Source organism: Haemaphysalis longicornis, unplaced genomic scaffold (assembly GCF_048455015.1).
Source record: "Haemaphysalis longicornis isolate Haplotype H1 unplaced genomic scaffold, Haemaphysalis longicornis Haplotype H1 scaffold_6, whole genome shotgun sequence".
In the NCBI taxonomy this organism is placed as follows: domain Eukaryota; kingdom Metazoa; phylum Arthropoda; class Arachnida; order Ixodida; family Ixodidae; genus Haemaphysalis; species Haemaphysalis longicornis.
Genome location: NW_027526407.1, coordinates 23,112,224 through 23,135,108, shown reverse-complemented (window position 1 = coordinate 23,135,108; position 22,885 = coordinate 23,112,224). Strand labels below are relative to the sequence as shown.

Genomic DNA, 22,885 nt, shown 5'->3' with positions numbered 1-22,885 from the left:
TGCGTGAACACAAAGGGATACAACTGCAGCCACCTGAAGCATGGCGTCATTCGCGACGCGTCTAGAATTTTTTGAACGTAGTATGACATTAGAAGAAAATTAAGTTCTTTTGGACTATTGAGTGGTGTGGACGTACACTCATGAAAACAACATTAAAATAGATTGAAAATGAAAGTACCTGTTCGCTCCTTCTTAGGATCAGCCCTGCGCAAGATCATCAGAAAAGTTGATCGAGTAGAAAATGTCTTTGCAAGAAAAATGGGCAAAAAACTGGACATACTTTTTTGTGAAGGAGTTATATTAAATGCTCCTGAGTGTTTTGTTGAGAACCGAAACGCTTCGTAAAGGCATTCACTCCGGTTTTATATACATCAAAATTGGTCAAGCAACTGTTATAAAAATAGTTTATGTAGTCATAGCATGAAAGTGTTCCGGAATATTGCCCTAAAAGAAATTGGCTAAAAGCGGCGCAATTTATCTCTCTGAAATTCAACCCACTAAAGTATGCGCCCTCCGCCGCCCCCCCCCCCCCGTTTCCCCGTTTATTACAGGTAAGCCGCCCCACAGAGGATATCAGGATCTGGACAATACATCTATTCAAGCTCTACAAAGAACTGAATATTTTCTGTGTTCGGCAGTAAAAGAGGCACAGCAATTAAAGGACCGACAATTTGTGAGCACTGTTTAATAAATGAATTTTGCTGTCAACTGAGGCTAGTAATTAAGCAAAGCTGCGCTGAAAGCTTGACGGCTGGTGCTTGCGCGCGAACTCACTTTGATGTGGCTGCATTGGACCCAAAATGCTGGGTTTGTGCTGCTTCTGCACTGCGCGAATGAGTCATCTGCTTGCGCGACATGCAGTGACCGGCCTCAGTACAGCTAACGTACTGTGGCTGAACTCCAATGCCCGTAGCACGGCCGTATTTCCGGTAGCTGTAGTCCGGCTGGAGTCCGACGACCGCATCTCGGCTGTCTCCCGGCGGACGTACTTCGGCCGTACACGGGTGGCTTTGGAATGGCCGGAGCCCTACGGCTGGAATCTGGCCGTATGACTGTAAGCCGGTCGACTGGCCGACGGACACTGGCCGTTGGACAGCCATCGGAGTACGGCCGTATACGGCCAAAAGGCCCACATTTGGACATGGGCCGAACATGGCTGCCGGAAAACGGCCGGACAGAAAATCACCGGCCAAAGTACACCGGCCTGTTTTAGGCCGAACAGTCCTGTGCTGCCTGGGATTGTGACGTCACTGAACGGGGTTCAATGGACTGGGCTTGGAACTCTCGAGAAACTGTATTAGTGTCTTTAGAGCCCTATTTCATCATAGTTCTATTGTTTGCGCGCTTTCTTGCGTTTTGAACGAATAAAGAAGGACAGAAAATGGGCGAAGAGGTGTTATGTAGGCACATATTTGAATCTGTGAGGACATACCCTTTCTGATGTGTATTCTTTTAAAGACGATAGTCTTTCTTGGGCAACTAAAACGCAGAAATTTTGGTCTGTCTGTCTGTCTGTCTGTCTGTCTGTCTGTCTGTCTGTCTGTCTGTGACTCGACGGAAAGCAGAAACTGCGCAATAGTCTTATATACTCACTGCAAAATCTAAACGCGTAAGTGCGGTGTTACTGTTCATACTTGTCAACATTATTGAACAAGAACAACACATTACGCAAATATAAGGCAGAAAATCAATACGCGAGTAATTTTGCAGTGTTCCTTCATTAAAAAATTCACGGATGCTTGATTTTTTCGATAGCAAGGAAATGCTATATCAACTGCAAAAAACCGTCACCCGCTGTTGCCCGCGCTACCTGGCGGCATTAAAAAAATCAAATGGTAACAGCAAAAGGTTCCTCTGGTAGGTTCCACGTTCTGCTTAGAACGCTCGTGGAGTAGGGCAACGTGGTTCTATAAACGTTGTAGCAGGGTTCCTCGATTCACGCGTGCCTCTGCCGTACGGCAGCGCTGGCATCGAAGCACCCGACTTGGAGCAGTGGAACGCGGTAATTTTGAATGGACTTGAGCAAACCTCTAGCGTGTTATCTTGGGAGAAACAAGACGGGAGAGGAACAGCATGAGAGGTGAGCGGGAAAGCGAAGGGAGGCATTTACTTGGCAGGGGCGCCAGTCGACTATTGTCTTCCGTCGACATTTTCAACGAAAGGAGCAGATAAACGGCCAATTTTTTAATTGCGTAGCATGTCGCCGTGATTCTACGTTTCTACCTTTGGTCGAACAGGGCTTCGCGTCCATTCTGTGGCCAGGGCATCTCGAAAGCGTGCCTAAGAGTAACTGGATGGATTATCTCTCGTCTTCCCTACGGTCGTGTGTCTGTGCGCACGCGTTCAGGAAGTGGCGCTGCGTGTTTTTATTGCGTGCGCACGTAAAGCATAATTAACTTCCCTGCGCGTGTACACACTACATGTGTAGTTTTCGAAGAGAAATTCACTGACCTCGTTATGTTTTTGTTTTGTTTTGTTTTTCCTCGTGGTTTTGGTTTTTCCGCCCTGCCTAGTGTGCTCGCGCTCGGCGTGCACGCTTGTTTACAATGCCCCGCTGACGCAACCAGCTTTTACGGTCCAGGTAGCACGGGGCACAGCGCACTGATTCCAGTTCCCGATGCGATTATCGGGTTGCACACGTGCCAACGCACGCAATGGTCGAGACAATTGACGGTGTTCCGTTCGCTGTCCCGATCTAGTTTGCAGCGGCTCGCCGCTCGGTCCCTGCCGGAGATTTCTTTTACGGCGCCGGCACGTCTGATGGTTCGTGCCGATACGGGCTCGCGTGCACGCTTGCACTGTGATACCGTGCTCGGTGCAGTCGGAACGGCGGTGCTGCTCTGGCTTCTTTGCGCGCTTATCAAACGCGATCGGCCACCCCGTGCAGGCTGTTTGTTCCTAGTTCACATCTTGCTCGCTACTAGCAGATACCGAGTTTATCCGCTTGTAACGCGCATATTTTCAAACAAAATTCACAACCATTCTACGCTGTTAAAGGAGCCACGAAGAAAAAATATAACATCGTTTAATTTTAAAGAACTAGGCTTCAGTATCTCACTCAGCTCCATTACAGCCACAAAAGATGTTTTTAATGAAAAAAAAAGCAAGTATTTAAAAACTTTCAAATTTTGCGCCACAGTGACGTGTTATGAGCAAGAATGACGTCATACGGGCCAACAATAAAACATAATTTTCAGTGCGTTAACTGCACTTGAGCATTCAAGTGATGCGGTGAAATGGAACTAGAGGCCCGGCCCCATTACAGACGTCCAGTCATGTGTCGTCGCGACAGGTCAGTTGGGCGGCCGCCAATCGCACAAAACAAGGTTCCGTGACATCATAGAAAAGTTGCGGGAAATTGGCTTGGGGGTCGCCACTGCTTCACACGTTTTCTTTAATATCTCCGTTATTTGTTCGAAGATTGCGATAATATTGGTATCATTGTTATCGGGACTAAGCAGTCTTTCTAATACACCCAACTTGTATTTTGTCTTCATGGCTCCTTTAAAGGGACGGACAACCGATTTTTGTCGCGTATGTGTTCTCTAGCTCACATGAAAGCCAGCGTTTTATATAGCCCGCTGACCACTAGCAATTTTTAAACAAATTGGCGGAAATAATTTTAATTTGGCAGCAATCTTTCTGAAATCGGAAGGGAGGCGGTTCGTAGTGTCGAAACGTGACACTACAATATGTGTCCCACTCACGTGACCTGCAAACCTAGCAGCTACTGTAACTGCTGAAACGTACTTATTGAAAACCTTTTAACACCAGTATTTTTATAAGTTTAAATTGTGTATGTATTTTTAAATATTACTTTGAAAAATATAAAGACACGCCGGCCTCCGCCGCTGGGTTGCTCTCAGTGTGGGTATGTGAGCCTCCATGCCCAGAATCAACGGCAGCTTTCAGTGTGCCCTTTCTGTGCTCAATTTCTGTGCTCAAATTTTCTATGCTCATCATGCCGTATTTCTGAAAAAGCGGAAGAGAGGGTTGTTCAAAGGGGACGTTATCTATGTTTCTGAGCATTCTTTTTTTTGCAAATTATGCATTTTCTTTCGGTTCGTCAAAGTGGTATTGCCCAAGACTAAATGGTAGTTATCTAGGTGAGAGTGGTATGGCGCGGCCTGTCCAAAAAATTACAACATCTTTGATGATTGTCTTTAAATGCGAAACGTTCATCGGCTTCGGACAAACATCAGTCCACAGATAATGGAGGTTCCATGGATCCGTACAAGACAGAAATCTCGTAGTGCGAGTACTACCATCGTGAGCCGTGCAGTTACGAGTGAGTATGCATCGCATTAGTGCTAGCGTTTGCTTCCCCGCAATGATGCCCCTTGTGCAGGGGTGCACGCTTTACAGGCAGGTCATTGGTGGGTGGCTCAGCTCAAGAGGCCAGATAGGAAGGCAGCCCGATACCGCAAAGCGGGCGATGTTGCCAAAGAATACTCTTCATTAAAAAATAGGGAATGTCTGCTCAAGAACGCGGTAACTTTTCCGCATTTCAAAACGCTGTCGTGTTGTGGTACCTCGTATTCAAACTACGCGCTACAGTAACGTTGTGCCCTTCAATATGTTTAGCTACGGTGGTGACGAAGCGGTCTATAGCGGACGGATTACGTGCTGTTTGTATATGAAATAAGGCTGTGAAGTGACTCGTTCGAGCGCAGGGTTCCTATAGCGCAGAATATGCGATAACAGTACACATTCAGTGCCAACATCGCCGGTTCCACAATGAGGCAGGAATGGAGCGTGATTTTCTTTTATCACTCGCCGTGCTTTCTAAAAATAAACAAACTGCAGCCATCATTTTTCTCTAAGGTTCGCACAGGTCCTTGAAAACCTTGAAAACTCTTGAATTGAGAAGTGTCAATTTCAAGGCCTAGAAAGTCCTGGAATTTTTAAATGGTCCCAGAAAACCCTTGATTTTTCCGGAGAGAATCAATGGCCCTGTCTTTTCACAAGAATTTAAAGTGTTTGTCGTGGATTTTAAGTGTTAGCAAATGTAAAGAAACATTGTAACAATCAAGTTTCAGTGTATTTCGTGAAATTACAAATTTGGTGGGTTTTCATTATTACATGGCAACATTGGGAGCAGGCACTTGTCAATCCAATACATGTCACGATACAATCCAGGGAAAGCCAGCTTCTGTTCTCTATCTTGCATCTTCTATCTAGTCTGTGGACGCTCGCTCATTGCATGTTTGCTGTGCCTCATACGCTCCATCTGCGTTTGCTTGTACGTGCAAATGTTGGACGTGTACATTGTTCATCCTGCCTTGCGGCAACATTTGCGGATTTAATTTCAGCTGATACTCTTGCTGACAAAGCAGGAGATGCAGGCAACATTAACTAAGATTTGAAATCAAACAGCCTCAGCAAACATAAAGGAAAAAGAAAAACCTCTAAATACCAGCCATGAAATAAAAAAATAAAGCTGGGGAGCATTTACGAACCCGTTAGCACCTATCAAAATGTGCACTAGTGTGCTTACGTATTGTGCAATAAAAAAATTTTGCATTGTGTTGGAAAAGTTATAAATAATCCCAGATAAAACATTAGCTGGGGACCTTGAAAATGTGTTTTCTGGTCCTTGAAAGTCCTTGAAAACCCTTGAATTTCTGCTTTTGAAGCCTGTACGAACCCTGTAGACTCTTTTAGCAGTACGCAGGATGTTTCCGATAACGCCGATCTGTTCCTTGTTGGGCTTTGGTTTTGAGTGTACATGTACTTCTCGCTTGTGCCTTCGGAAAATATATATGCTCGTTGAGTATGAGTAAACACGGTGTATGCCGAGTTCTGTTTAGCTCTTCTTCGTTTTGGCTCGGTGTGTAGCGTGTTGTTGTTTCAAAGCCGCCGGCGAAAGGACGTGGCTGCAATTGTCGACAAAGTGCGGGTTTGTGCGATGCAAATGTTCAGTGTCTACGCCTTCCGTCTGTCCCAGTTGTAAACGTCCTCCCGGGGGAATTGCGTTGTGAATATCGCCGTCGCGATCACCCAGCGTCCCAAAGCCGTGTGAGGCCGCTAGGTTGGATTCGCTGAACAGTCTGCGGGGATTTCCTCAGTTCTATGCGTGCGTTTTATATTTTGTACGCGCGCGCGTTCGGGGACGATGACAACGGCGGCGGCGGCGAAGGAGGAGAATGAGGAGATGATGATGATGATCATAACCAGCGAAAACATTTCCACCGGTGCCATTCAATGGACTGTTTTTAGAATTTGTGCCGGTTGCGTGACAGATTTGTGTGGTCGGACTGAATTTGATGCAACGATCGAGCTGGATGCAGTTATTCTTTTTCGCACTTTGCCGTGATCACTATCATTTTCGTGTCTCTATAGAAAATTTTGCACCCTCCTAAGCATGCTGAATTTTCGCAGAATGGGCCACATCGGGCTTTCGCGTAAACTGAAACGAAAAAAAGCCTAGGCCCAGAACATTAAAAGCCTAGAACAGTAAAAGCTTAAAACAATAAGTAGACTACAACGTTGTAAGACCAGAAACATTAAAAGACTAAAAATTACAACATTGCACAAAGCCACGCGTTTTCTTTCTTCGTTCTTGAGCTGCACGAAATGCGTCAGGGGGCCCTTGGTTGCGTCGCAGAGGGACAGGTGAATGGGCACCGCGATCGATATATATATATATATATATATATATATATATATATATATATATATATATATATATATATATATAACGCGCCTTTCGCGTGGTTTATCTTGAGTTAGTTACTAAGCTCGGTGTGTGGGGCGTCATCTCTTTGATCCCGTGGAATCACGTTACACTGCCGCATAACTCGCTCTTTTTTTTTTTTTTGTTCTGTCGTTTAGGTAATGCACAAAAGTACACGGCTGTTTAAAAGGCGGACGATTCTTCCCCGTGCTCTCTCTGCCTCAAAAGCGCTTCGCAACTTGCTGCCTCTTTGTCCCTCTTTATGTTTTGCTCGTCACGGCAGCGCGACGACCACGCTGCTCTGTGGCAACAATATGGGATGCTAGCGCCGAGCCAAAGAAAGGGCGAACGCGATCGCGCCGTTGTATAGCGGGATAAGCGAGGGAGAGGGGCGGACAAGATAGATCAGCGGGGAGGGAGGTGAAAGGAGTGAGTTGGCGGGACAAGCCATGAGCGTGAAAAGAAGACAAGCCAAGCCAAGCACAAAGCTGCAAACAAAGTCACCCGGCTCGGAAGGACAGGCAGCGGAGAAACAACGAAAGCGCGGCAACAAATAACGCCACGGAAGATGAAAGCCATTGAGCGAGAAAGACAAGCACGGTTACGCTGGAAGCAGGGAGAGAGGGAGCAAGTTAGAAAAAGGGGGTCGGTTGGATCCCAAGCCGTAGTGTAAGACAAGCCAAGCGAAGCCGACGCCTCAAAGAAAGCGCGCGAAAAACGAAAAAAGATAGAGAGAAGGAGAGAGTGGAAACGCCAAGCAGTGCCTATAAAAATAAGCTACTGGGAGTATTAAAACAGAGGGACGTGGAGAAGCGGTAAGAATAAACGGCAGTAGGGAGAAATGAGAAGGGTAGGCGATGAGGAAGAGCGTGGAAAAAGAAAGCAAGCGCCGGGCTGGAAGACCGAAACGAAGACAAAGCCAAACAGCGAGCCGGAGCCGGCGACAGACGACGGGCCGCCCGCGAAAGCGCACTCGATATAGAAAACAGAATTAACGGCCCCAACGGAGCAACGAAAGCGGTACGTGTGTACCGCTGGGTGAAAAGGCAAAGCAATAAGGGGAAGCCAGCACGAAAAAGAGGAGACAGGCTAAAAAAGTCAGCAGAAAACTTTCATCAGCGTCGTCGTCGTCTCCTCTCGTATAACGTTCGCCGCGACGGACGTCGGTCTAGAGATAAAGGTGGCAAGAGGGAAGGGGAGGCCTGCCGGTGGCGCGTACGAGCGCAAACGGCGAGCGACCGGCGAACGGACATTCCGGGCATTCCAGGGCCCGCGCGAGAGGCAACGGGCGAGGCGCAGCCGAGCCTTGATGAGCGTGGACCCATGGCTGCCGCCGCTACTGCCGCGCGCTCGCATCGTCTGCCCGGACGGAGCGTAATTGCACATTCCTCGCATTCCTCGCTCGTCGGCGTCGGGCGGCGTACACAGTCAGTCGGCTGGGACGTACGGTCGGCGAGGAAAGGAGGGAGAGAGGCGGCGGGGCTCTGACTCTGCGCGTCAAGCCGAGCCAAGCCAAGAGAAGCCAAGCCGGGGAAAAACCGAACCTCGCGTGCGTTCAGACCCGGAGAGAGAACGAAAGAGAGAGAGAGTGAAGAACACATGGGGTGGACGATGTAGATGGAGTCACGGAGGGGGAGGAAAGCAGATCAAGCCATGAACTCGAGAAGGGTGTAGTATGGGAGGAGGAGAAGGCGCTGGGAGAGGAGGAGAGAAGCGAAGCTCGGGGTTTGAACGCTCGTTCCGTTCCTTTTCGGTCTCTCTCTCTCTCTCCCCCTCTCCTCACGCCCCCCAATCCAGGCAGCTGGCTCCTGGTTTGGTCTTGCTGCACAGAATCGCGCGCGCCAAGCTATCTTATTCCCTTACCCGGCACCGCGAACGTCCTCTGTACGTACTCAAGTGGAGGAAAGGTGCCTTCCCTCGAGTCTTGATGGCTTTCTGTGAATGGGTCCGACAACTCTGTCGCTGCTTTTGTAGGCGAACTCGAGCCAGTACGAGACAAAACTGGGCTTTGGGTGATGCCGTCGTTTCTAAGGGACGCAGGCTTTGTTAAGCCTTTACCCTGTTTAAGGTTTCTTCGGGAGGCGTTATGGGGACCTGACGACACTGCTAAAAGTTGTTTTAAACTATAAGCATGGTGAAATTTTCCACTCTTTCGTCACGAAAGCGGGGACTTCATCACTGGGCTGTGTAAGCTGCACTAAAGCGGGCGAAATTCAGTAGATCATCTAACTTCGCAAGCGTAATGTACTCCAGAACGTGCTCGGATCTAATCAAGAATTAACTAATCAATCTAATCAAGATCTCGGATCTAATCAAGAATTGTGCCGTGTTTTTGCGCGCTGGATTGTCAATCATGAACATTCACCAACTCGCCCAAATCACAGTCCTCTTGAAGAATTAACTAAAATGCCACTATAACCTTAGCAATCCACAGGATCATCTCGCTTCGTGTGGACAACGCTGATCCCGACATGCCGCGATGTAATCAAAGTTTAGGAATAGACATTTGCATTCCTCGAACTTTGGTAAGATCCGGGTATGTTCCGGACGGCATTGCACATAACGGAGTTAGATCACATGCCCTGTCGTGTGCGCCATTTCCAGCGCAGTTTCCACAGTCCATGATCCACCACAGCTAAGCGTTAAAAGTTTTCAAAAGACGTGACAACAGAATGACTCGGCTAGTACTGGCTGCGAGTTCAATCGCTGTCCCCCATTTATTTCGACACACTGGAAAATTGTATTCCAAAAGGCTCCTTAATTCTTCGCGGGTCACAAAAACTATGGGATCCTAAAATTTAGTTTCGTATTCATTATAACAACTTCCTGTGTGAGAACATTTAGGTCGTGTTGGGCCTTGTTTATACTTTTTTTTTCTCGCCCCCCGTCGCCAGCCCCGCCCGCCGGTTGAAAAGTAACGGAATTCAAATTCATTGTGTTTTACGCGCCGAGGCTACGCACAGGCTCTGAAACGCGCCGCCGTAGTGAAGAGCTCCGGATTAGTTTTGACCACCTGGGGATCTTTAGCGTGCGCCGAAATCGAATTGGCGTCGTTGGTTGATTGATTGATTGTAGGGTTTAACGCGCCGACGCAACGCAGGCGATGAGGCGCGCCGTAGTGGAGGGCTCCGGATTAGTTTTGACCACCTGGGGATCGTTAACGTGCGCCGAAATGTCGGCACACAAGGTTGTTTTTGCTTTCTGCCTCCTTCTGCAAAGCGACCGCCGCGGCCAGGAATCGAACCCGCGTCCTTGGGCTGAGCTACGGCAGCGGGTGAGAAGGAATTCCGACAAGGGGAAGAATTCGAAGGGCACTGCGTTTCGGCAACGGCGTTCCACAAGGACCAGCATTTGAGCCACAAACTGTTAGTCACAAGGGACGCCTTTCACCGATCCCCGGAACACGACGACGACGACGACTTCGAGCACTAGTGCGTGTAAATTCCCCCGACGAGGCCCGGCGGGTGAAACGGGGCAGTCGGCTAAACGTCGGCCGCGGTTTTGCGACGTGTTTTGCTGCGCTTCCGTCGTCCTGTATTTCGGGACGGTTTATATCTTCTGTCCGCTTTCTGGAGACCCCCTGGCCCTTCCAACAAGGACATGCGATACATGCTCGAAAGGCCTGTACATTCCGCGGTTGCATCGGGCAGGGGCTTTGCGGAGGGCACACATATGGGATTCGTCTCCAGAGAGGACCAGCCATGAAACGGGCCCGTCTCTGTTTGTCCGCAAGAAAGATTCGACTGTCTGTCTGTCTGGCTGGCTGGCTGTCTCCCTTCTGTCAGCCCCCCTCTCGGAACGTTGATGCGAAGCACGTGCTTTCGCGAGGGTTGTCGGAAAATCTTTTAAATGCTGTCGGCCTTGACTCGTTGCACCGTGGTACTCAATAATGGCGAGGCTGCGGCAACCATTCACACACAAAAATAAAATGAAAAAAAAAAACGACGCTTTTGTTTAAATGTTTTTATTTTTGAGCTTCAATGTGTGCGCACTGTTCAGTGCTCGCCCGTGATTCTACTTTATTTTCATTGAACGTGGGACAGCTGCAAGTTTCTCCTTTTTGATTCTTTTCAAACGAATGCATTCGCCGGTTTTGGCACAGTTTTTTTTTATTTGTTAACGTCCAGTATAATGAAAGGGGGTTAAAAAGCGAATGACTTTTTAAACGTTCTTTGTACTTTTTAAACCCAATTTTTGCTGTTGCGGTGTAATTTTTTTCCCCATCCCCACATGGACGCGACATAAAAACTGAAACTCTTGAATATTTATGGCATCTTAATTAACTCCGTGCTTCCGTTAAGGTCCGTTCACTTACGCCTCATTCTTTGGTTGTTCCAAGCAAAGCCATTCCATATTTAATGAGCCGGAAATGACGCAGATGTAAGAGCGTTTCACGTTCCGTGTGTACAGTGATCGGCGCTGTGATAACGTACACTGTAATCTCAACGAGTGCCTCTAGGCGTCAATTGCGCATGCGCGTCGAAACAGATCACGTACATCTGGCGTACGGCCCATGCGTCCCGTTAACGGCAAGAATGTTTGTCGTTTCAATATGTGTTGCCAAAAGTGCCCTGGTAATGGTAGTTGTTGTTCATCCGGGCGACATGCCAGCGCGTCACACTTCGCAGCTGGCATTTCATAAACGGCGCTCGTGTTATTGGCCGACACCGAGCACATTCTTCCAGTCATTATGCTGTCCCCCGCCCCTTCCATTCTAACACGAAAGTGTTTTATTCCCGGATGCACGAATATTTCGCTGACGTCATATCCGTCACGGAAGTGACGCCAGTACAACAAAGAAAGCGGCCTGTAAAGGGTGCACCCTTGCACACGGGGTCTTCTTGCGGGGAAGCAACCTTTAGTACTAAAGAGTACGTTATACTTAAGGTTGTTCGTTTTCGGGTTTTGTATATTAACACGACAGTGTTTTATGCCCGGATACACCAAGATTGCACTGACGTCATATCCGTCACGGAACTGATGCCAGTACAACTTTGCCGAAGCGACCCGCCAGCAGGACGTCGCTCGCCAAGCACACCCACAAGACAGCCGCCGACCCGCAAATCATGCTCAGCTGCAGATTTCGCTGCACATTTAACTTCCGTGTTTTACTAATTCGCATGACAGAGGAATCAACCGCAGTTTTTGTTTTATGGGTTCCTTTTTTTCTTCATCAGAGTTCCCGTATTTACTGCCTTTGTGAACAGAAAATTTGTTCGCAATGTTCTGTATCTTGCGGGTGGATGTAGATTGTGCCAAGAGGGGTCTCGTCTATGGTGACTGGAGCCACCCTAAAGGACTGCGCGGAACAGGCCTTTGGTGGCCATTGAGCTTAACTCTGGAATAGAGTTCCGAGTGAGGTAATCCAGTGTTGTCCCAGACCACCATTCGAGTGCCACTATCGGGGCAGAAAGGCCATCAGGGTCATTCCTCATATCTGGGGGAAGTAGTCCGCGCTACACGTGGTTGGGTGTGAACTGTTCACGCTTAAAGGGGCCACGAAGACAAAATTCAAGTTTGGTTCATTTAGAGGATTGACTCGTTAGAATCTTGCTGACACCACTTTTAACGCAAACTTCGCTCAAATATGCTATACAATTAGGAAAAAAAGGGAATGGCCATGCGACCCACTAGTTCATTTCCCGCAACAGAACCTATGATGTCATACCAGTCAGGCGATTGGCGCAGGCCGGAAAAAGCAAACGCAAATTAGACAGAGCTTATAAGCTTGCCGAACGAGCTATTTGCGCTTACATTTAGGGCGCAATCTTCTTATAACAGTAAGAATGGTGGGACAAACAGTGGAAGTTACGAAAGCACACGTAAACAAAGAGGTACCGATGCGTACTGCTGTTGGTACTGCACGCACTACTGCACGCACTATTGCTCCACGGTTTGAAATGAACAGGTAAGAGACAGGGGGTAAAAGCGCGCCTCGGTTGATGCTTCGGGGGATAGGCAGGAGGGGGGATGGGCAAACCAAGGTAGAAGAGGCGCTCGAGCAGAAGGCGATACAGACAAACGAATAGAAGAAAGTGCGCTGCAAGAAAAAGAGAGAGAGCAAGAGAGAGGAAACGGATATATACGACGACAGCGTCGCGAAAGTGATACGCTTTGGAGACGGGCCGTCCAGGAATGCGCGGAATTCGGGGATCCCTTAGAAACGGATGCTGCGCGCCCGAAGGCGAAAGAGACGCCGCGAAGGGGAGGATGGAGATCAAAGCGAGCCCGGCGGAGAAGCGAACTTGCAAGGTATAAACGTGGCGCTGCGGGCTGGGCGTGAAAGTGGGTGGGGGAACAGAAAAGGACAGCGGGACGTTGAAATAGAATCGAAAGAAAACAGAACTAGAGAAAGATGATAGTTTCGCCGAGTCGCAAAACGCATCGGCGGTATAAGAGACGGCCACATTGCGTGGATGTGGCGGAAAAGGGATCGTCTTTGACAAGAAGGGGGCGTACGAATACGTCGCATATAGCTCACGGGGTTAGGACGCTGTGCAGTAATATGAGAATGGCGACTGCAGATATTTTTGTGAGAAACCCTCCAAGACTTTCTGGCGGCGCCTCGACAAGGGACGGTGCCATTGATTTCGCCTTGGGCACTGGCGTCCGCGATCGTATTTTTCTTCTTTTTGCAGGCTCACAAGAAGTGTTTTAGACGTTTAGCGTACACTCGCTGCTCAGCTTTTTCTCTCGTGGGCTTGACTTCGAAATCGTCTTGCAAAGGTTCTGATTGACGGCTCCTGGCGTTATTGAACGTTGAAGTGGCAACGTGACAGTTCTTTCTTGTGAGCGGAGTCTCATTGGACAGAATGGCAAATAAAACCGCTTATGTGTCATACGTTGTAGCTACGCGACAGTCCAGAGAAAATAAAGAGGGCCTACGGCTTGTTTTTTTTTTTTTTTTTTTTTTTAGGGGAGAAGCACCTTAGGGGCTCGGGTTGTCGGCGTCTCCTGCCGTCTCATGTAGTCACTGCACTAAGACACCGGGACACTCGTTTTCCAACGCCTCGCGCTACCGCATAGCATATTTCTTAGCATACTGCGGCGTCTGACACGAAGACAGCTTACGGCCACTCTTTCTCTCATTTAATTGATTAATTAAGGTTTGACGCAAGAGAGGGCGCCACCGCCTCAGCAAGCGCGTGATTTCTCCTCCCACCGGCGCTGGACCTGGCCATTGCTTGCTTGGTTAAAAATTTGTTTGACTGCCTTTAGCATACCATTCGTATCGTGTTACACATAGAGTTCCTCTATATAGTTCCCGCAGAAAGCTAAGAGTTGCGCGACCGCCCGTCATCTTGTAATCCGAGCTAACGCGGGAAAGCCGCCCTTGCGTGTGAAGGAGCCGCGCCGCGCCGCGCCGCTTCGAACGGTGGCCGAAGCGCGGTGACGGCGCTGCGATAGGCGGCGTCTTACGGCGGCTGCGCTTCGGCCGGTGTTGATGTCCATGTTGGGCAGCCAGGCACGCAACGCTTTGTGATGTCGCTACAGTAAAGCACAAAAACGAAACAGGGTACACGCTCGCGTAATAACAGAACACGTGCAGGAAAACGCACTGGATTCCTACGATGTCGCTCACGCTGCTGTTGCAGCAGCGCCCTGTTGCTGCTGCTGGACGGGGCGCAGCACCGCCACCGCCGGCGGCAGCGGAATAGCAGTACAGGAGGCTTCTCTGCATGGCATTTGATACCCCGTTTGACGTCATCAAGGCGGCACGCGGAAAAGGGGTCGCGCAACTGATGATGATGATCGATGATTGATAGTGTTATGTGCTATCCCCTTTGTAGTGGTGTGATGACGCGTCATCTTACCACAAAAGAAAAACTATAAAGAAACTAATATACCTATGTTTTACACTCTTCGTTTAATGCTAGCGCTGCCCTTAGGGCAGGCACAAAAACTTATTAGGCACTAAATGCTTTTTTTTCTGTTACAGGTGGTAGCTGTCCTAGCAATATTACCATCTCTGCTTTTCGTCAACCAACATTCTAATCTTCTTTTCGTCACCTCGACAGCCTTGAAGTTAACTCTTTCTGTGCTACCCTTCAATCCTTCTGGAAGCCGAATATTTTCCTCGTGTAGATTTGGATGGATACCCTCGCATTCTGACACTATGTGCCGCATAGTTTTTGTTTCTTTTCCGCAGACCACGCATACCCCATCATTTTGTGTATACTTCCCCACAAAGCTCTTAGTTCGCAAGCAACCTCGTCTATCCTCAAAAAGCAAAGCACTGCCTTTGGAATTATGGTAGAACTCTTGCTCTGCGGGAGCGTCACCTGGTGTGAAGAAGAGTAAACCGCCCGAGGCCTGTTCCCATACACTAACACACGGAGCGCAACAAGTTTCTCTTCCTAAACTGCTCTGACATTTCTTGTACATTGTGCTCCTATTTACTTAAAGCCTTCGAGGGTTGTTTGAAAAGCACTGAAAAACTCAAATTAAACACTGTTTTCTCAAAACATCGTTTCCTTTGAGCGCTACACGCTTTTTCCACCAAGCTTACACATGTTTCAGTTTCGTCCGAAAGTAGCCATTCACAAAAAAGTCACTGAAAGTCATGTGGCGTGCGCTTTTGTTTCGCAGTCAACAATCATTCGTGCACACAACAAGCCACCGTGCATGCATTTCTTTCATCTACAGTTTCCTTTTTCATGCAAGATTTTGTGTTGTATTTCAGCTGGAATGTTCTCGGTATCGTCAGTCTCGCACACTGTGCGGTGAACCTACACAACAATTCCATGACATTTCTCCGCAGTGTCGGTGTGGTACCCCTAATGGGCGTCTGCATGATTCATGTTGAGTAAGGGTTAAATTCATCCAAGAATAAACAGGCTTCAGGGCTGGTGCGCAGTTTCGTGTCAGCTTAGATTTCCCAACTCGGCTTTGATGTGCACTGCCGTGCGATTCTTTAAAAATGTGTTTCATCTCGGCACGGACTTGTCTCATTGAAATTTCTGTGGCAGGTGCTAACACGCCCGCTTAAAACGAATATCAGCAGAATTAACGCCGCGATTTTCGATGATGTTTTTCCTGAGATAGAATGAAGACCCAGGTGAAAGTATGTGTTTTTTCTAGCTGGATTATTGAACCAGAATTGTCTTCTAGCTAGAAATATTCTAGCTAAAAATAGGCAGAATTTCTAGCTAGAAATTCAGTTTCTTGTTCATTTCTAGCTGGATTGAGATTTACTTCCAGCTAGCATTTGTCAATCCAGGTAGAAGGAAAAAACTCCCGCAAGCTGGAAATAGTCGTCTCTAGCTAGACTGAGAATTTTTCCAGTTAGAAGCTGTTGATTCCAGCTAGAATGTAATAATCTAGTCAGAAATGAAGCCGGAAATCAGGATTTCTTGCTGGAAATGCTCTTTCCATTTTCACGGGAGGAGGGATACTTACCAGCCGTGACATCATGATAAAGATTGTTGTGCCATCTCATAAAAATGTACCAGCCTTATCATAAATTGTGAAACTCAGCATGGTTATAAGACCTACTAATTCAATGTTGTGTAAGTAAAGCGGAGAAATTTATTGCGTCCCCGCGCCACTTACCTGTGGGATCTTTTTTCGTTGTGTGTGATTCTCGCAGGACGCAATGAGTTGATCGCCAGGTACATCAAGCTTCGAACGGGAAAGACGAGGACGCGGAAACAGGTGTCCAGCCACATCCAGGTCCTGGCCAGGAGGAAAGCCCGCGAGATACAGTCCAAGCTAAAAGTAAGTGGAACGGCACAGAAGCCACTGACAGGTGCGCCAAATAGCGAGGCAGCAGTGTTTCCACGATGTATGCATTTTGGTTGGGGAAAGCTTTCGATTCCTGGCTGCAGCGGACGGTTTTTTGATGGAGGCGAAAAGCAAAAATGCCCACGTGTTCGAGATTTTGGTGCACGTTAAAGATCCCCAGGTGTTCAATATTAATTTGGAACCCTCCACTATGGCGCACCTCATTGCCTTCCTAACGTTGGCGTGTTAAACATCATAATCAATCAATCAATCAATCAATCAATCAATCAATCAATCAATCAATCAATCAATCAATCAATCAATCAATCAATCAATCAATCAATCAATCAATCAATCAATCAATCAATCAATGTTGGGAAAAGCTATTCGTGTCGATAGTTTATTGGAGCGATGACTAAAACAAGAATGCATTGCAAAAAACTTTGGAAGTGCCCTTTCGGCGTTATTTATCGGGGTTTCTTGCCTTGTTGTTTCAAGCCATGTCGCTATGGAAAGGGGTTGAATATAGTAATTACTTTTTTTATGATACAGAAACATAAACATAAGAAAAAGAAAAACAAGTGAACCACACTAATTTCAATATATCTGGAAATAACAAGACTGCACCTTTGTCCTGAGAAAATTGCATTGTTCCAAGAACATTGCATCTAAGTTAGTGCAAACTGATCAACTGGATGTTGGTGTAAACCCAATTCGTGTAAACCCAGGAGTGTTCGAGTTTTCCATACTTGGTCCAAGGCGTTCCCTTGCAGAACTGAGATTTATTTAGCATCGTACAGCTGATAACAGCTCGTTGAAAGCAGTGTACAAAAGCCATTAGTGTGAAGCGTGTTAGTTCTCCGTGGTATATTTGTTTCCGGGTGCCCGCGATCCGCACGTTCTTTTGTTTCTTCATTGTGTGCAGATGTTTGTGTCTATGTTAAGGGCTTGGTGAGTGCATGTGCCGGTTGTGTAATGTGTTCGGTGAATTCACTAGAAAAGTGCCCGTTGCTGTCTCTGAATTAATGCGAGAGGTTTTCTTCAGCTTCCAAGCATGCTGTAGTGTGGTGTGGATGCTTATTAATACTTGACGGACAGCAGAAAAAGAACTAGCCATGCCATTGTTCTGTGTTCCTCTTAATTCTGCTCAGGACTGTAAGAGTTTTACCTTGTGTCCTAATAGAGATAATTGCCACGATTGGTAGCATTTTGTGTGTTGAAACGCTGCTGCTGAGGGGTTATTAGAAGTAATGAAGGGCTGAATAAGTTCGGAATTGCGTAAACTTTGTATAAAGCAAAGAATCATCACAAGCATGGTTTGAAAGCAAACTTAAAGCGCATGTTTAAAAAAAGCCTTTGAAAGAAAAATGCTGACCCATGTCACTGGCCAAGTTCTTCCTCCTTTCAAAACATAGCCGTCTGTATTCCTGCACTGTGGCACTTTGGGCCATTTGCGAAACTCGTTTTTGGCTGGCGCGCAGTTTTTGTTTTTCTTGTGAAGCCAATCCAAGCCAGCCGCAGTCCGTCAGCTGCTCTAAACAAACGTCCGGTAAACCTCGCTAAAAATATGGCTGGAAGGCTTATGGTCGTTTCCATAACCACTCACAAGCATTTGTTTTTCCCCATTGTTTTTTCTCTTCCTCTCTCTGTTGAGTTCATCGCAGCTTTAACGAAGTCGAAGAGTGGTGGTGATTTACGGTCTGAAACGGCCGTGGCAAAACGCATGCGGCCCTTGCTTGAAGCGCGCAATTCACACCGGCATGAGAAGGGCATTTCTTGAACAGCCGTTTGATGCAGACCTTACAAAAGCTTTTTACTGGTTCCACTACTCAACAACCATTTTGTTTGGTTGGCTAAAAAGTTGGCTCGAACCTCGTTAAGTCACTGAAGGAAAAAGAAGCGAAGTTGTTTATTTTCGTCACAAGGACTTTAAGACTTCTCTTGAACGTGTTGGCACAACAAGACTGCAACGACCCCGCGCAGAGCGATCTGTCTCTAAGGAGCCCGGCGTTCTCCGCATGTCGCAACCGTGTCTGTACTTCTGGCACGTTATATATGCTACGCTAACTTCGACATCATTCATTCATTTCCAAGGTTGAAAGCCGCCTGCGTAGCTGTCACGTGCAGTTTTTTTTCTTCTGTTAGCCGCTTTGAATGAGCACCAAGTCGAAAGAGCCTGTTGACAGTTTTTAGTGTCTTAATTTACAACCTCCTGCCCCGAGTGTTCTATGCCTCTGTGGGATACGGTTGGCCAACGTGAAGACAGCACCCCTCGGTGACCGTGACAATGAACTACGCCTGGGTTGTAAATAGTCTAGCTGTACTTTTCCAAGCTGTTTTTATAAGTATTTCTCGCACGTCACATTTCTTTACTTGCTTCTCTGTTCATTTCCCTTGTTCTTCCGGGGCTCACGTACGCCAATTCTTTATACTTTTTTTTACAAGCTTTCGATGTGTGTTCTTGTTTTCTTGTTGACGCATCACAAGTGCCCGTCGGTTCATTTTACTGGCCTAAGGTCGGAACAGGAGGCAAACTGAACAAAGTTAGTTCCCTCAAAGTCGAGGTCCCCCAAAAAAGCGCATCTCAATGCCATAGTTTTTATTCAGCGCTAAACTGGCCAGCTGCGAATTTTGCAATAACTGAAATGTAGTGGAACTTTGACGTGAAATTGCGGAAATAAAGGCCAAACTCGAGAGCTCAGTTTTAAAGTTGCGGCTTTTGTTTTTTGGTTATTGATTTTTGTGTTGGAGCTGGAACTTGAGCGTTGCCTCTTTACATGTACTAAGTAGTCTCTCGTAATTGAGCTCTATCTCATATTTCTGTCGAGTTATAAAAAAATGCATTTAGGCTAAACATTTGTACTATCTTCTTCAACGCATTTGAGGAGTCTTCTAAAGGTTGAATTAACAAGATTCGGCATACACAAGTTTGTTGAAATCACAATGGCCGCCATCATTCCCAGGAACGGGAAACGCAGTGATGGCTATGGCAACGGCTATAAACGGCAACGGCTATAACTTTCACGTCAACAACTTCATCTTACCCTGGCTAGGGCCACAGGGGAAGCTTTGGGTTAGACCCGTGTTGATGGTACCTGTCACGTGAAAACTATGTGCTTTTTTGAAATAACTGTAGATTTACAGTCGTTACAATGGCGAGTCTACGATGGTGAGCCTATGGTCTGTTCAGAGTGATAAAATGATTGCACCTTGCTGTAAATGCGTGCTGGCGAAAAATGGGTGACTGGATGGCAATATCTGCTCGTCCCGGCGTTTCCAACAGGACACGGCAGCGAAGGAGAAAGCGCTTCAGTCTCTGACGTCGCTGTCTTCGGCGCAGATTGTGTCGGCCACTGCCATGCAGAACAAGGCCGGACTGGCATCGCTAGTGCCGCCCGTCGGCTACACCGGCGCGCCGGTGAGTTCCACCACCGCCGCTGTGCATATCCGCATGGCATTTCCCTCTTTTTTCTTTTTCTCGCGTTCTTTTCACATTAAAATGTATGCTTTGACCAGATAACAATAGTACCAATTTTGACGCGAACTTCAAACAATTGAGGTATTAAAAATTGGCGAAGCTTGCACTAAGTTGCCCAAGGCTTGAACGATACACTCTTAAAAAAAGGTAGTGCCATTCACTAACGGAAAACTTGTGCCAGTATACACTAAGTACTTAGTAACTGGAGGTTGTGAATGCAGCACTAGTCAGGGTTACTAATTGAAGCAGCAGAATTAAGCCCCACTACCTTTACTAGCAAAGTCCTAGCGATAATACGCTCCTGAGCTACATGCGTTTACTAACTGCCCATGCATAACCTAGTCATAAGCACAACCTTAATCTAGTGTATGCTGCTTCCGACACCCAGTTAATTTCCTAGCCATATAGTTGCTAGTGGTAGAGCCTACATACCATACCGTGGGGTAGTAAGGTTCGTAAGGAAGTAGTAAATACGGCCTTTACTACCCTTTTATGACCCCTTTTATTAAGAGTGTAGCGAAGCTGAAGGATTTCTTTCTATGTAAGCACTGAAGGATACGCCACCACGTATTGAATTATTAGATGTGAAATCGTTTATTTATATGTTGCGTCGTCGCTTTTTGCTGTGGCTGTAGAAGTCATTGTCATATCCATCTACATCGTCGTCTCCTCATGCATGACTTGCGGGCCCGAACTGTTCTGTCCGCAGGATTTCACATTTCTCATTTTCCCCCTCTGGCCAATCGGCGTATTCTTCCCAATAAAAGACTTAAGTACTACTACCTTCTAAAGGTGGAGCGCGCCAGCACGTGCTAGAACCGGCAGCAACCACCTTCACGAACTGGGCGTGTGTTGCGCGAGCTCTGTTGTGCTCCCCCCCTTGAGGCGCGGACGCACGCGAACTGTTTTCTTGGTACTTTTTGCGAGCGCCACGCGCAAGCTTGGACGACGCCGGACGCTGCTCGTAAAACGCGTGCTCAAATGCGGGGTAAACGGTGGGAGTAACATTGACCCAGTTTTATGATGACGTCGCACATATTACGGTCAGCAGCAACAGCTTCGCTGTTAAGCAGTGGCGCCTCCCCAGCCACTTTCTGGCAGTTTCTCTATGACGTCACGGAATCTTGTTTGTAGGATTGGCGGCTGCTGACCTAAGCCACCGTCAAGAAACATGACTGGATGATTGTAGTGGGGCCTTTAGTTGTGTTTGACCGTATCACTTGAACACTAAGGTGCAGTTAACACACTGTTATGATTTTAGTGTTGGCCCAGATTACCTCATTCGTGCCCATGTTACGTCCCTGTTGTGCAAAATCTGAGTTTTTCAATACCTCTTGCATTTTTTTCAATTAAAGAATGTCTTTCACTTCAGGTACGAAGTGGAGGGAGGGTACATCTTTCAAATTGAACAAAGCTGTATTTTCGCCACAGGGCCCTTTAAATTGGTTGGTTTTCAGGGCGTGGCCCTTTGGCAGCTGTTACCTGGGTTTTGCGGCGTCGGCAATTATGCCCGCATGACCGAGTGAGTGAACGCAGCAGCGACTGCAGAAAGAAAATGGAGAGGGGCGTCTGGCAAAAAAAGGAGAAGGACGGCACGCGCGGCTATGGCGTCATCTCTCCCACTGCCTCCCCCCTCACTCTTGTTTCATGCGTTGCCGCCAAGGCCCTGACACTTTTCCCAGACGCTGTTCCATTCGCCGCTAATCCAAAACGTGAGAAACAGCGTGAACTAATGGGCTTCAGAGTAGAAGACACACCCACAGTGCCGACTAACAACCAAGTTTTATTGCTTGCAGGTGGCTTAAATACACATCTACAAAGCAATGGAAAGAGAAAAGGAAGAGTTGCAAATAACGCAAAATGAACATAAGTTCTTGTCACATTGTCACAAGTTCTTGTAACATATTCTGTGTCCCATTAGTTTGCGCTGTTTCTCATGTATGCACCAACCTTCCCACTTGATCCCCATTCAGAACTAATACAACCCACATTACATTTCCACGCGACTTTCAAACATGACTTGCAACAAGGGGGTCGCTGCTCCCTCGTGCGTGGCTAATCCGAACCACGTGACATTTTATGGGAGGTTAAAGCACAATTTGGAACAACATGCTGGCTGGCAGCGGCTACGCGCTGCGAGATACCAGCAGAGGAGCGCCCCGCCATATGTTCGCTGATCACGCGATCACTTCCCGAGAGGCAGCAGATATGCAGTGTGAGCGAGGAAACTGCAATTTGCGCTGCGCCCACATTTTGCATTAGGGAGTATATGAATACTAGTCAGTAGATTTTTTGAATTGCTGTTCGCCATGGTAAAAAGCTTGGCTATTGATATTCTGTTCATGACAAGTGGTTTTCTTTTTTCTTTCTTTCATGTTTCCAGTTTTGGCAGCCACCAATTGGTCAGCCTGGAACTTCTGAAGAGTAAGTTTTTCTGCTTTGACAATGCTGTCAATAGAATCTTCTGGAATAACTGCCCCAGCCCCCCTCTCCCCACGGCCACTGCCCCTTCAGGCCCCGAATAGGTTACACCGAGTGTGTCTGTGTCTGACCTTTTGATGACAGAACACTGCAAGGACATTGACTGCGCGTGCTGGAACATCCTGGCCGTTTTAAAGGAGTACTGACATGAAATTTCAAACCGAGATACCCGTGTAAAAGGAATCCTTTGCATTTGAAGATATCTCCCAGCAAGTTTCAACAGTAATCGTTCAGGATATCGTATTTTAAATCCGTTTTAATATTTTCGCCCCTGAGAAAGCTCAGAATGGATACCCTTTCGCAATCGGCACCAGCGTGACACCATCTGCTCCTTCTGGCCCCAAAATGCGACGTTAGGGCACCCCTGACATGGCTAACGTGCTGGCTGCAGTTGGCGTGTGCTGCTCTGCCTTGTGTATCACGTCACGGTTTTGAACTGATGTCATGCTACCCGGGCGCTTGAGATGGTGCGACAAATAATAGTGATGTCATGAGCACCGTCCCGTAATGCCAGCCACCTTGGTGTT

The 22,885-nt window shown here is 47.4% G+C and overlaps 1 protein-coding gene across 4 annotated transcripts in view; it reads left to right on the top strand.

The window, feature by feature from the left end:
- The window catches only part of Sd (TEA domain transcription factor 1 homolog scalloped), a 58,242-nt gene that overhangs the window by 8,015 nt on the left and 27,342 nt on the right, over positions 1 to 22,885 (top strand). For 2 of the 4 annotated variants that reach the window (XM_077673699.1, XM_077673698.1), the window contains exons 2-4: positions 16,266 to 16,393; positions 19,740 to 19,817; positions 22,261 to 22,301. In XM_077673699.1, coding sequence (XP_077529825.1) covers positions 16,266 to 16,393; positions 19,740 to 19,817; positions 22,261 to 22,301 — 247 coding nt within the window. Of the gene's footprint in view, positions 1 to 16,265; positions 16,394 to 19,682; positions 19,818 to 22,260; positions 22,302 to 22,885 lie in introns of all 4 variants that reach the window. The other 2 variants (XM_077673697.1, XM_077673696.1) reach the window with 1 other exon arrangement.